The 13,520-nt window shown below is 43.7% G+C and overlaps 1 protein-coding gene across 4 annotated transcripts in view; it reads left to right on the top strand.

Annotated features, from left to right (window-relative positions):
- The window catches only part of map2k4a (mitogen-activated protein kinase kinase 4a), a 140,970-nt gene that overhangs the window by 27,428 nt on the left and 100,022 nt on the right, over positions 1-13,520 (top strand). For all 4 annotated transcript variants that reach the window (XM_085963390.1, XM_085963392.1, XM_085963393.1 and 1 more), the window contains one exon: positions 4,293-4,421. In XM_085963390.1, the coding sequence (XP_085819516.1) occupies positions 4,293-4,421 (129 nt within the window). The remainder of the gene's footprint in view (positions 1-4,292; positions 4,422-13,520) is intronic.

Raw genomic sequence — 13,520 nt, 5'->3', positions numbered from 1 at the left:
ACTGATCTTTAATTGCAAGAATGCAAATTTGAGAAAAGGCCAATCAGACCATCCAGGTTTTTTCAGTGCTCGGTTTGACAATTTTGTCACTTTCTGACCACTAAGCTGAATGTATTTGCTGAAACAGAAACTGGTTCCATTCGCTGTTGAATGAGTCAGTGGAATCAATATTTATTGCACTAGGTTGTAGCCTGTTTCACAAGTCAAGGACCTGAGGCATAAAGTTATGCATTGCGACATTTCGCTCTTGACTTTCTCCATTTTCCATTTCAACCATAGATACTTTTCTCTTTCTCACTTGTGCAGGCTCTCCTATTCGTTCACTCGCTCTTGCCTTTCCACTTTTGCATTTAGCGTTTGTTTTTCTTTTGCAAATTTTAGATGCAAATTTTGTTGCGCTTGATTGGATCAAATTTTATATTTCTAAAATCTTAACTGAAAATGTAGACAACAAATAGGAAAAGCTGGTAGATAAATATCCATTGAAAAGCTACTTAAGATATATGAAAATAATCCAGAATGATTAGTCAGTAAAGCCTACCATTTCAAAAAGGTGAACTAATAAAACCACTCTTTGAAAAATATTTTGGCTGCTATCCTTGTTTAAGGTTTATAACCTAGATATTTTAAAAATTACAAGGAAATGACTACACACCTAGAAGTTTCTTGTCTGTGATATCACTGATTTAAGTTGAAGGCCTGTCTCTCTGAGAAGCCTGAGGCTCGAGTTCATGGGGCTTCCCGGAACTATTGCAGTCCGCTCAAAGCATGTCCCAATAAGGTAACGGCACCCAGAGTGCACTAGTGTGTGTGTGTAAGCAGAGTAAAGAACACTCCTAGTGTTTCCTAAGACTGCCTCCCTTGAGTCTACTGAATACAATCACATTTTGGAGCTGTGGTGGATGGATTTTCTTTGATTTGCAGGAAGACTGGCCATTCACAATGTGCGAGTGGTTGCAGTGTGTTTGCTTGTTCCTTTGCCCCAGTCCAGCAATAGCAGACATTGCTGAGGAATGATAATTAAAAGCCAGGGAAGCCTTTATGTGCAGCAGTGAACACTTTTTTACAGGTATATATGAATTAGTTGTTTTGTCTAAAACCCCCAAATTGTAAAGTTTAAACTGAGGTAACTATATTCAAAGAGTTTGTTGTCCATTTAACTGCAACCATTAGATATACAGATTTATTTATGTAACTAATATGTGAAGCGTAACCTCCATTGTACTTGGTGAGGATAGGTGTGCTAGACTAGATTGACACTTGGGAGCTATGATGCAAGTAAGGGGAGTGGTTCTTTACACTCTGTAAAGTAGAGCTTAGAAGGTCAACTGACATGCACATGAGGACGGTGACTTGGCTCAGCTCATTCATGATGGGAGGGGGGTGGGGGGGAATTTAATCCCCATCACTTTATCCAACGGTTTATTAAATGATTCAAAAGGTTTTTTTCCCCTACTGGCCTACCTAGAAGGCCAGTTGAAGTGTTGCTCACTGTTCTGTGAAGTGTAACTTCCTAATCATTTAAAATTTGTCTTTTGCCCCTTTGTCTTGTCAATTTAGCTGGAGTTGGTCTTCTGGATATACCTTTTCTATACAGTTTACTAGATTGTGTACCTTTTTGAGGTCCCCTTACAGTTGCCTCCTTTCAAACCTGAAGAGCCCAAGTTTCTATGGTCTTCCTTCATAACTCGGTCCTTTGATGCCACTGGTCAGCCTTTTAGGGCTCTTCTCTGCTTTGCCTCCAGTTCTTGAATGGCTCTCTTTTTTGTCTTGATGAACAAATTTGGCAACAGTAATTGAGTTTCAGTCTGACCAGAGCAGTGTACAATTTTAGCATTCAATACATAGAGAAGAAAGGGACATTATTTTTTCCTTCTAGAGATGAAACCAATTTCCTGAATTTTTAACCTAGTCTACAAAGTTATATTTTGGCACTCAAGAAATGCCAGCTCAGTTAAACAAAGGATTGATTTATTCAGCATATATGTGTTATGTCAGTGGTAAAAAGGCTTTCTTGAGATGTATGCTCTTCAGCATAATTCATCCAGTATTAATTTCTGTTTCATGCATTATATTGCTATTGAAATTAGATCTCAATTAAATTAACATATCTTCAAAATCTAATTTGTTTTGATTCTTCTTGAGCCATTTGGAAGTGTGAAATGGGGTCGGTTTGCTGTAGACAGAAAAGCTGTCGTACTTGCTTACCCAGCATGCAATTCTTAAAAACCTTTGAAATATATTTGATTAGCTAATTACTATTAAGCAAAGCAGTTACTAGATTTGGATTTCCTTTGACATGTTGCTTTATGAACTTATATTTCAAAACTTTCTCAATATTCTCTTTAGAGAATTTCATGCAGATTTCTTGAGCAAGTTAACTTTAAAGGGAATGTTGAGATCTTAAGCCTCTTGAAAGTCGAGACTCCTTTGCACACAGATTTCCCCCAAAAAAGCTTCTCTTTCCCAAAATGGATGCAGTTTTGCACAAAATCAATGAAAGATCTTGGCTTACTGACAAACTGGATGGACATACTCTACAAACTCTGCTTCCTGTTTCAGTGGCATGCAAAGATAAGACTGTTGGGGTCAAATTCACTGAGTCACCCAGCATCTTGCCACAACAACTTTCACTTATACAGTACCTTTTAATATAGAAAACGTCTCAAGGTACTTCCGAGGCATGAGGAAATCCACACCGAGCCAAAGCAGTGAAGATTAGGAGGAGTGACCAAAAGCTGAGGCGAAGATTCAAATCACCAAAGATGAGTTTTTGGTTGTAGGGCTCAGAACAAGATCGGTCAAAAGAGGTTCATTTTAAGGAGGGTTTTAAAGGCAGGTGGTGGAGCACCAGAGATGGTAAGGGAAAAAATTCCCGAAAGTGGAATCTGGTTGGCAGAAGGGAGTGATGGCTGGGGTGGGGGGCGGGGGCGGGGGCTGGGGTGGGGGGCGGGGGCGGGGGCTTGGGTGGGATACACTACAAGTTGGAGTCAGAGGAGCAAAGAGCTCGAGGGATGGTTGTAGAGCTGGATGATGTTCGAGAGATGGGGTGGGTGAGGCTGTCGAGGTTTATGGGGGTGGACAATGGCAGGCTGGCTAGGAACACATGTGAAATGCTGAGTTTTTCCAGCATTTTCTGTTGTTATTCCTTGAAATAATTAAGCTTGTAGCTGAGCTAAGGTAGGGGCGGAGGCAGGTGATACGGTGGATATATTTGTGTATGAGATCTTGGAAGGAGGAGGTGGCATGGAACCATGATCATGGGTTGTCTTATGGGCTTTTAAGTGACCATCCTCAAAAGTTTACCAAATAATGAATTTATGTAATATATGCTATGTAATTAAGCTTCCCATAACCGTTACCATAGGTCTTCTAATCTGTTGGAGTCATTAAGTTTTATAAAAAGGTAAACTACTCTCTGAAGGTATAATTCTCAGCTTGTGGATTCAAATTTCCATATACAGGTAGACTATCCCTTATCCGAAAACCTTGGGACCAGCTGTGTTTCAGAATTCGGAATTTTTCGGATTTCAGAACGGATGAAATGGACAAGAGGCGGGGGGAGTCGGACATCGCGGGGGGGGGGTGGGAGTCGGACATCGCGAAGGGGGTGGAGAGTCGGACATCGCGGGGGGTGGGGGAAGTCTGACATCGCGGGGGGGGGAGTCGGACATCGCAGGGGGGGGGGGGGGAGTTGGACATCGCGAGGGGGGGGGAAGTCTGACATCGCGAGGGGGGGAAGTCGGACATCGCGGGGGGGGGGAGGGAGTCGAACATCGCGGGGGTGGGGAGGGTAGGGAAGCTTGTTGAGCCTGAGGAAAACACTTCTGCTCCTCCTTGCCCACAAGCAGTGCAATAAAGGCACTTACCTCACGGTTCCAGCCCTTCGCACCTCCTTTTACCTTAAGCTTTTACACTGGAAATACCGAGAGACGCTCCACGAAAAAACTTTCGGTTTTCAGAGGTTTTCGGAAGTGCGGATAAGGACCCAAGGCCAGAGAGACCCACTGGGGTTTTAGACTGTCTGTCCTTTAATAGCATATTGCATCATCCCATCATATTAATCTCCTAATCCCTGTATTATGTAATTGTCCCTCGATGCCATCTGTTATTTGTGGGGTTTTTTGTCAGTGGGATCCAGACTTGTTAATTATCTTGCTAATTTATGCTGTAAAGGAACGTGCCTTGATTTTTTTTTTTCTGTATGTACTACATTAATAAAAAATAGGTACACTGTTTGTCTCTTGGCGGGTAAAATTGCCCTATCTATTACATGTTTTTATTTTTTGCAGAATTCAAACACAGAAATCTCAAACAGAAGCCCTTTCTCAGTCCAGACCAAGATCCAGAGGGGAGGAGGGTGGGCAAGTTGGTATGTGGAGGAGAACTTCATTCAAAAAATGAGGACTACTACACTTTTGGTAAGTCCTACATTGTTTTCTCCCTTATTGCTCTGCTCCACCTATCCTAGGGCCATTGAATCTCTGAAAATGAATTGATGCAACTGAAGGTGTGACGAAATAGGAATTCTAAGAGGAAGAAAACCTACCAGAGTCTGCATTATTGACAGCTAAGCTCAAACTGTGTTTAAATATGTGAAAATTATTGTGTGCTGCATGTGGACGTAGTAAATATCAGTAAGCACAAGGGCATCAAATTCCCCTCGGTTAGTTACCAGTTAATGTCATTGGTGGGGCTGTAAGCAAAGTTGCTGACTTCCTACTTATATTTTTGTGATTTCTGACAGTCCTATTAAAAACTAGCTTCCGAAGCCTTTTTTGAGTTTGACTGTAGAAGTGGGAGATGTTTTGGGAAGGGGAGAGGAGGGTATCCTTGGTGCTTGGGTGTCTTGTTCTCAACTGCCCCATAACTGACATTGTTGCTGAGACAGTGGAGAGACAGTTCCAGCCCTTGCCCTTGATTGCGCCAGAGATACTGACACCCTGGAGTTGAACGACTATAGTTAGAAGTACATTGGTGCTGAATGCAGCAAGTGCTGCTGCACAGGCGCTGGTGTTCGATTTGATCAGTGTTGTGCTTTTGTGGGAGTAGTCATGGTTGTACGACAGATTAGAATATGCAGGAAACTTTCTGGTATCTGGCACGGACGGGACCGACCTGATGCCGGTCCATCAACAATGCCGGATAACCGAACGCTATAGTTAAAACATACGGAGCTCAGAGCTCCGTCTAAAGCAACAAACCCAACAGCTTCAAAACAATCGGCACAACTTGCAAGCGTCTCTGTAGCTTAGCAACAGCTTCAGCTACACGCTTGCACAGCCACAAATGAGTAAAAAAAAGTAACTAAAAGTAAAAAAAAAAAAAAGTTATCTAAACCGACTCCTGAATTTTGCTGGTGGATAGAGCGTTCCGGTTATTTAGTGGCCGGTTAATCGGAAGTTTCCTGTATATATTTTTAGTGTGTGCATGCACAATATAAAAGGAATGTTGACCTTTTATCTTGGGGCTGGAAGTTATGTTAGTTATATAAAGCTCTGGTTAAACCCCCCCCCAGTTCTGGGTATCGCACTTCAGGAAGGATATATTGGTCTTGGGGGAGCAGCGTAAATTCACCAGAATGATACCGGGGCTAATGGTAAATTATGAGGACCGGTTGCATAGACTAGTCTTGTATTCCCTTGAGTATAGAAAATTAAGGGGTGATCTAATTGAGGTGCTTTAAGATGATTAAAGGAGTTGGTAGGGTAGATAGAGGAAAAACTATTTCCTCTGGTGGGAGAGTCCAGAACAAGGAGGCATAATCTTAAAATTCGAGCTAGGCCGTTCAGGGGTGATGTCAGGAAGCACTTCCTTATACAAAGGATAGTGGAAATCTGGAACTGTCTTCCTCCAAAAAGCAGTTGAGGCTAGGTCATTTGAAAATGTCATAGACTTTTGTTAGGCAAGGGTATTTAAGGTTACGGAACCAAGGTGGGTAGATGGATTTGAGATACCGATCAGCCATGATCTAATTGAATGGCCGATCAGCCATGATCTAATTGAATGGCCGATCAGCCATAATCTAATTGAATGGCCGATCAGCCATGATCTAATTGAATGGCCGATCAGCCATGATCTAATTGAATGGCCGATCAGCCACGATCTAATTGAATGGCCGATCAGCCACGATCTAATTGAATGGCCGATCAGCCACGATCTAATTGAATGGCCGATCAGCCACGATCTAATTGAATGGCAGAACAGGCTTGAAGGGCTGAATGGCTTACATGTCCCTCTGTATATCTTTTTCCAAAGAGGAAGGTCGTCAGTTTTTCAACTACAGGACATGATGCAATTTTCTTTGCAAAAGGCTCTCTGAAAGTAAGTGAGACTTAATAGATCTGCCAATCTCTGTTGTAAAGCAAGAAATACGTTTTGGTGCACCTGGAAAAGTGTCAATTAAAGTACTAATTCTCCTTTTATGCATTTGTTTTCACAGCAAATATTTAATGCATAATAGCCACGGAGTGTATAAGCTGGCAACTTAAGAGTACATGTACTCTGCAGCTACCAGCGTGAGACCAGACAGCAAACTCCGTTCTCGTCTTGACACCGCCCCCACCCTCCCTCCCCTACTCTAAACTTTAACTGTCCTGTTTAGGAGAGAACTCTGCACTTGTTTGGATGCTTGCAGGGACAATTAGAAATTTAAATGTTTTGAGCACCGGGATGGGAGACTCCCAACATTTAAATTAAGGTCAGGTAGGCTTTCAGGGAGTCCAGTCAACCCTCTGGGCACTTTATAAACCAGGGTTGATATCGTAGTGGATTTACACTCCTATGTGGTGTCAAAGTGAAGAGGTGTGAGACTGCGTCCTCCATGGTGTCTCACTTGACTTTGGATTGGTTAGGACCCAGATGTCTGATTCGTACAACTAGCTTAGTGTTGGTGTGAAGCAAAATTGCTTTACATCAATCATAAACTGATAGTGAAAATATACCATTAGAAATGTTCTGCTCATTGTGTTTCATCCTTTAATTTTTTAAGAGGAATACCAGTATTGGGTTTAAATTTCTAAAATACTTACCCTTTTAGTTTCTTTTGAACTGCAAATATTACAGTGGAAAGGGGCCAGCACCTACCAAGCCGTTTATATATCTAGTTCAGAAAGGTTACTTGTATGTTGTCACAGGTGCTCTGTAGAAAAGCTGACCGGTATTGAGACACATGGGCTGGAATTTTGCCTACCTCTGGGTCTGGTACGGGCAATGTCCGTGGGGGGGGGGGGGGGGGTCACGACCCTGCTGCTGGCTCCATCCCGCTGTTGAAAATGAACTTGCCTTAATGGGGCCTATTAAGCCCACACAGTGTGCTACTCGGCCCAATTAGATGGAGCGGGTCTGGTGACATCATTCATGACACGTTTTCAGCTGGGATAATTTAAAGAGACCATGGCCACATTAGATTTGAAGTTTAATGTAACATAGTGCTGTCAATGCACTACAGCATTGGAGTGCTGCAAACACTGACATTGACTGCATAGAGGCAGAGGGCTGCATCCAGGTTCTCCCATGACTCCCTCCATATGCTTGTTGAGGGAGTCGGAGCACACAGGGAGGGTCCTCTTCCCTTCTGATGGGCGGAAGAAACCTCCCCAAGAGACCAAAACAGCCTGGTTGCAGATTGCAGAAGAGGTCACAAGCAGGGATGTGGTCAGGAGGACCTGGGTGCAGTGCTGCAAATGTTTCAATGATCTCATTAGAGCAGGAAACGTTAGTACAAAGCCACACTCAACTTCATACTGCTATGCCTCTCATCACGTCCCCAACACTCTGCCTTCCTAACCCTACTCCTACACACCCTTACTCACACCAACATACCTTGCACCTCCACCCACACCTCACTCTCTATCTACATTATTATCATAGCCACCCCTCACATTCGCCCTCATCCGAGTGCAATCATATCAAATAACACACGAGGTAGCCACTTGGGTGTTTTATCCAATGTTCATGTAAAGTTTCTGTTAATGTGCTGTCAAACATTGAAATCTTTATTTCAACACTTTCTGGTCTTGGACAGATTTGTGTGCACCTTTGGAAGTGGCTTAGTCAGTTGCAGTGAGTGGTGAGACATAACGGTACCCCCCCACAATGGTGATGAGTGTGACAAGAATGGCTTGGTCATTGTAGGGATGCTTTATGGTGTTGGTGTCAACCTGGCGCATCATGTGGCAGCCATATGTGTGTACAGTGTAAAGTTAACTAAATCTAGCCATGTTGAGGCCATTCCTGGCCTCCCAGGCAGTAATGTGCTCGGGTGCTGATGCCCTCTGTCCTGTGCAGCATCAGGTGATTGCGGAGAAGGTTGGTGTTGGGGCTCATCGTTGTCCAATTCTGAGGACCAAGGTGAGACAGTATAAACGGCACCCATGTTGATGGGATAGACAGCAGGTGAAGTACAGATGACAAAAAGCATTCTGTCAGTGGTGAGAGTTCTTCCAATGAGGTGACACTGGATGGAGACTTTGCTGGAAACACTTGCAGCCTGCAGAATCTGTGCTGGAACTGGACTGAGCAATAGCTTCTGCCTGAAGAAAGTGATCTGTCAGGTGGGAGCTTTTACTGTACATTTCATGCTGTCAAGTAATCAGCTGGCGTAGTGGCCACGGAACTCCCGCCTCAGGTTGACAGACGTGGTTCCCGAGCTGCGTGAATCCCGTGGTCATGCAGGGAAATGTAAAAAGTAAGTGGAAAAAGGCTCGAGTGCCTGTAAACTACCTGATAATGATTTCAATTGGGTTGCCCGCCACTGCCGGTTGGGTCGGCGACGCGCCCTGGGGGAAAGGCGCATGGTGGCAGAATGACAGATTTCCCAACCCGCTGTCAAAAATAACAACTTTCCCACCCAACCCGCCACCGATCTGCTACTACCCTGGAAAATTCTGACCATGGTATGCAGTAAACATGTCTTCCTGCATTCTATGACTGTTAATCCCTAAAACTATACGCCTGCTTACTCTTTAAAAATATATATATATCGGCACTGCTACCTACCTATAATCAGCTGTCCAGAAGGGAAGCTAGCCAGGAAGTTACATTTTGAAGCATAGCATGGCACTTCAATAACATTTGGCCTGAAGTTTAAATACCTATGGTTGCAGTGAGAACTAGTGATTAGGAGTATTTCTATTCTCGTGAGATTTGTTGCATGCTTTTAATGGATGTTGTATTAAACTTGCAGTTATTGTCAGTTGTGCTCCCCACTAATTGGTTGTGAAATGTTTCTAGTCAGTTTAGTCTGTACACATTTGGCCTGTCTGGCAATATCCATATTAAAGAAAGGGTGCTACGTTTTTTAAAATGTGGTTTCTCTTTTGTACAATCGGGTGTGGTTGGAATAAAGGAAAGCATTAAATTGACCAACACAAATTGCAGATGTTTTGATTTGTTTGTGTGGAGGATTAACACTGCCCTTTCTAAAATGTCTTGAGTTTAAAAAAAAATCTTTGTGTAGAATTCGTTTTTTAAACCAGAACTACGTACACAGAATATTTCTTTATGCAACTTTCCAAGCTTAATTTTAGAGTTCTACTCATCTTATTCTCAACATTTCAGTATGTACAATGAAAATATGAAGATTAAAATAAACTTTCTCACATTGAAGCTTTAAACAGGAAATTTAATGTGCAGTTTACAACTTGCCCGTAAATGAATCAAATGCTAATGGATAGTTTGAAAAATCACTTGCCATGCTTTGAAATAATTGAATAAATGCTACCCAATTTAGCAAAATGAGGTGATCTGGGATATCATCCTAGAATCCCAATACTGTAATTTGTTAAAGTTTTACTTGGCCTACTTTGAAATGGGCGAATTACTTGAAAGCAGATTTGTTTTAAAGTATGAAGTTGGTTGCTAGAACCCATTGTAAAGATGGTACGGCCTTGTGTCGGTATGCATATTCAGATTTCCTCTAGATATAGGCAAAAATAATGCTGCTTAATCTAGAAAGAATAAATAGTCTTAATATATGGTTTGGTTTTGGGCTCTCTTTGCTATCATTAAATAAAAGTACTTTAGTTGCTGTTCCTAGAAATTGGTACAGGTGTGCAGAATGTATGTAAATCAGCTGCTCAAAAGAGAGGGAATATAGGAACAGGAGTCGGCCATTCAACCCCTCGAGCCTGTTCTGCCATTCAGTTACATCATGACTGATCTGGACCTCAACTCCACTTACCTGCTTTACATCACACAGAATCACAGAAACCCCACAGTGCAGATAGAGGCCATTTCAGCCCATCGAGCCTGCACCGACACATATCCCACCCGATCCCCGTAACCCCTACACCAACACATATCCCACCCTATCCCCGTAACCCCACGTATTTAATCCCCCTAACACTAAGGGTCAATTTATCAGAGCCAATCAACCTAACCCGCACATCTTTGGACTGTGGGAGGAAACCGGAGCACCCGGAGGAAACCCACGCAAACACGGGGAGAATGTGCAAACTCCACACAGACAGTCGCCCGAGGCCGGATTCGAACCCGGGTCCCTGGCGCTGTGAGGCAACAGTGCTAACCACTATACCGTGCTGCCATATCCCTTGATACTCTTACCAAACAAATATCTATCGATCTCAGGCTTGAAAATTTCAGTTTACCCAGCCCCCACAGCCTGGAGCGAGTTCCAGCTTTAACACTATCCTTTGTAGAAAAAATCCTTCCTGATTTCACTCCTAAATAGCCTAGCTTTAACTTTAAGATTATGCTCTCTTGATTCCCCTGCCAGAGGAAATAGTTTCTCTGAATCTACCCTACCAAATCCCTTTATCATTTTAAAGATCTCAATTAGATCACCCCTCAGCCTTGTAAACTCAAGAGAATACTAACCAAGTTTATGCAACTTGGCTTCTTAATTTAAATTATAGGTGAAGCTGTTCCTCAGATTTTTGAAGAAGGCATCTCCCACCTTGTAGAGGATCATTTCTAGTCTCATAGAGACCTTCCATTTTACCCTATTCCCTCTCGTGGCGGTGATGAATCAAACCTAAGTATGGTTCCATGTGGGCTGGCAGCCTTCTGGTACTTCACCTAAACACCTGTTCTTCACTTCTCAACAGTCCTATTGTTTGGGAGAGCAGGGCATCACAAATGAGCCTTAATCTTGACCTCCTCCAATGTTGTCAGGTTTATCTAGCATATTGAATATGCTTTAATGTTCTTTTTTGACTTTGTTAATTGAATCCCTCAAATTGGTTTCATCAGTACTTCACTGATGTATATGCAGTCATGGCATGCATTTGGAAGGACAAAATCAAAATGTGTGTTTTTCCACAGTTCACTTAGTATTAAAAGTTCACATGCCTGGCATTTTGTTTTGCTGAAACAGATCTGACTCCACCTTCAATTTAAGAATAAACATGTATACATTTGTACTGAAAGTAACTTTCCTCTATTTTCTCCTTTGAATATAAAGTAATAAAATACAATGATTTAAGATGGTTGAAGTGCATACATACAATAAATGCATAAGAACTGACATGAATGTATAACTATCAACCATTGGATTCTGTCCTTGTTTTTGCTCTTGCACATCTGGTTAAGCCCAAATGTTAAAGTTTAGTTACTGCAAGATCTTCATACTGGTTAAGACCAAATTTGAGTTCATCCATGGGCCGAGTTCCAGCTAGAACTTTTCTGAATCACAAACCAACAATATTTTTAGTCTGACAGTACCAAAATTTCTATGGTATGTTTTACAATTGTAATGCCCTGCACTAGCCATTCTCTTGGGTTCACTGTTACTGCTCACTTTTATAAGTAAACCTCTCCTCTAAAATATGGAGCTTATTCTACTGTCCAATATCTAGTTAACCCATTGATGGGAACAATAGACCCCTCATTGTGTACTGGATGCTATGATATTGCAATTGCTGCAACATGCGTTCGCCTCTGTTTCCAGACGGAGTGCTCAAAAACACTGGTGAGATGAGACTGCTAAAAATGGGTTTATTTTGCATGAAATATATGAATGAACAGGACAGTTTTATGGTGAGATACTCTTTCTTTTTTTCTCTCTCTCTCCCCCTTTCTCTTTTTTCTCTCTCTCTCCCTTCTCTTTTTCTCTCTCTCTCCCTTTCTCTCTCCCTTTCTCTCTCTCTCTCTCTCTCTCTCTCTCTCCTTTCTCTCTCTCGTCTCTCTCTCTCCCTTTCTCTCCCTTTTTCTCTCTCTCTCCCTTTCTCTCTCCCTTTCTCTCTCCCTTTCTCTCTCTCCCTTTCTCTCTCTCCCTTTCTCTCTCTCCCTTTCTCTCTCTCCCCTTTCTCTTTCTCCCTTTCTCTCTCTCCCCTTCTCTCCCTTTCTCTCTCCCCCTTTCTCTCTCCCCCCTTTCTCTCTCTCCCCCTTTCTCTCTCCCCCTTTCTCTCTCCCCCTTTCTCTCTCCCCCTTTCTCTCTCCCCCTTTCTCTCTCCCCCTTTCTCTCTCCCCCTTTCTCTCTCCCCTTTCTCTCTCCCCCTTTCTCTCTCCCCCTTCTCTCTCCCCCTTTCTCTCTCCCCTTTCTCTCCCCCTTTCTCTCTCTCCCCCTTTCTCTCTCTCCCCCTTTCTCTCTCTCCCCCTTTCTCTCTCTCCCCCTTTCTCTCTCTCCCCCTTTCTCTCTCTCCCCCTTTCTCTCTCTCTCCCCCTTTCTCTCTCTCTCCCCCTTTCTCTCTCTCTCCCCCTTTCTCTCTCTCTCCCCCTTTCTCTCTCTCTCCCCCTTTCTCTCTCTCTCCCCCTTTCTCTCTCTCTCCCCCTTTCTCTCTCTCTCCCCCTTTCTCTCTCTCTCCCCCTTTCTCTCTCTCTCCCCCTTTCTCTCTCTCTCCCCCTTTCTCTCTCTCTCCCCCCTTTCTCTCTCTCTCCCCCTTTCTCTCTCTCTCCCCCTTTCTCTCTCTCTCCCCCTTTCTCTCTCTCTCACCCTTTCTCTCTCTCTCCCCCTTTCTCTCTCTCTCCCCCTTTCTCTCTCTCTCCCCCTTTCTCTCTCTCTCCCCCCTTTCTCTCTCTCTCCCCCTTCTCTCTCTCTCCCCCTTTCTCTCTCTCTCCCCCTTCTCTCTCTCTCCCCCTTTCTCTCTCTCTCCCCCTTTCTCTCTCTCTCCCCTTTCTCTCTCTCTCCCCCTTTCTCTCTCTCTCCCCCTTTCTCTCTCTCTCCCCCTTTCTCTCTCTCTCCCCCTTTCTCTCTCTCTCCCCCTTTCTCTCTCTCTCCCCCTTTCTCTCTCTCTCCCCCTTTCTCTCTCTCTCCCCCTTTCTCTCTCTCTCCCCCTTTCTCTCTCTCTCCCCCTTTCTCTCTCTCTCCCCCTTTCTCTCTCTCTCCCCCCTTTCTCTCTCTCTCCCCCTTTCTCTCTCTCTCCCCCTTTCTCTCTCTCTCCCCCTTTCTCTCTCTCTCCCCCCTTTCTCTCTCTCTCCCCCTTTCTCTCTCTCTCCCCCTTTCTCTCTCTCTCCCCCTTTCTCTCTCTCTCCCCCCTTTCTCTCTCTCTCCCCCTTTCTCTCTCTCTCCCCTTTCTCTCTCTCTCCCCCTTTCTCTCTCTCTCCCCCTTTCTCCTCTC

This window comes from Somniosus microcephalus, chromosome 21, assembly GCF_052327205.1.
Source record: "Somniosus microcephalus isolate GS21.2 chromosome 21, FLI_Smic_1.0, whole genome shotgun sequence".
Classification (NCBI taxonomy): Eukaryota; Metazoa; Chordata; class Chondrichthyes; order Squaliformes; family Somniosidae; genus Somniosus; species Somniosus microcephalus.
The sequence above is the reverse complement of the archived record's forward strand: the minus strand, read 5'-3'. Positions and strand labels throughout refer to the sequence as shown.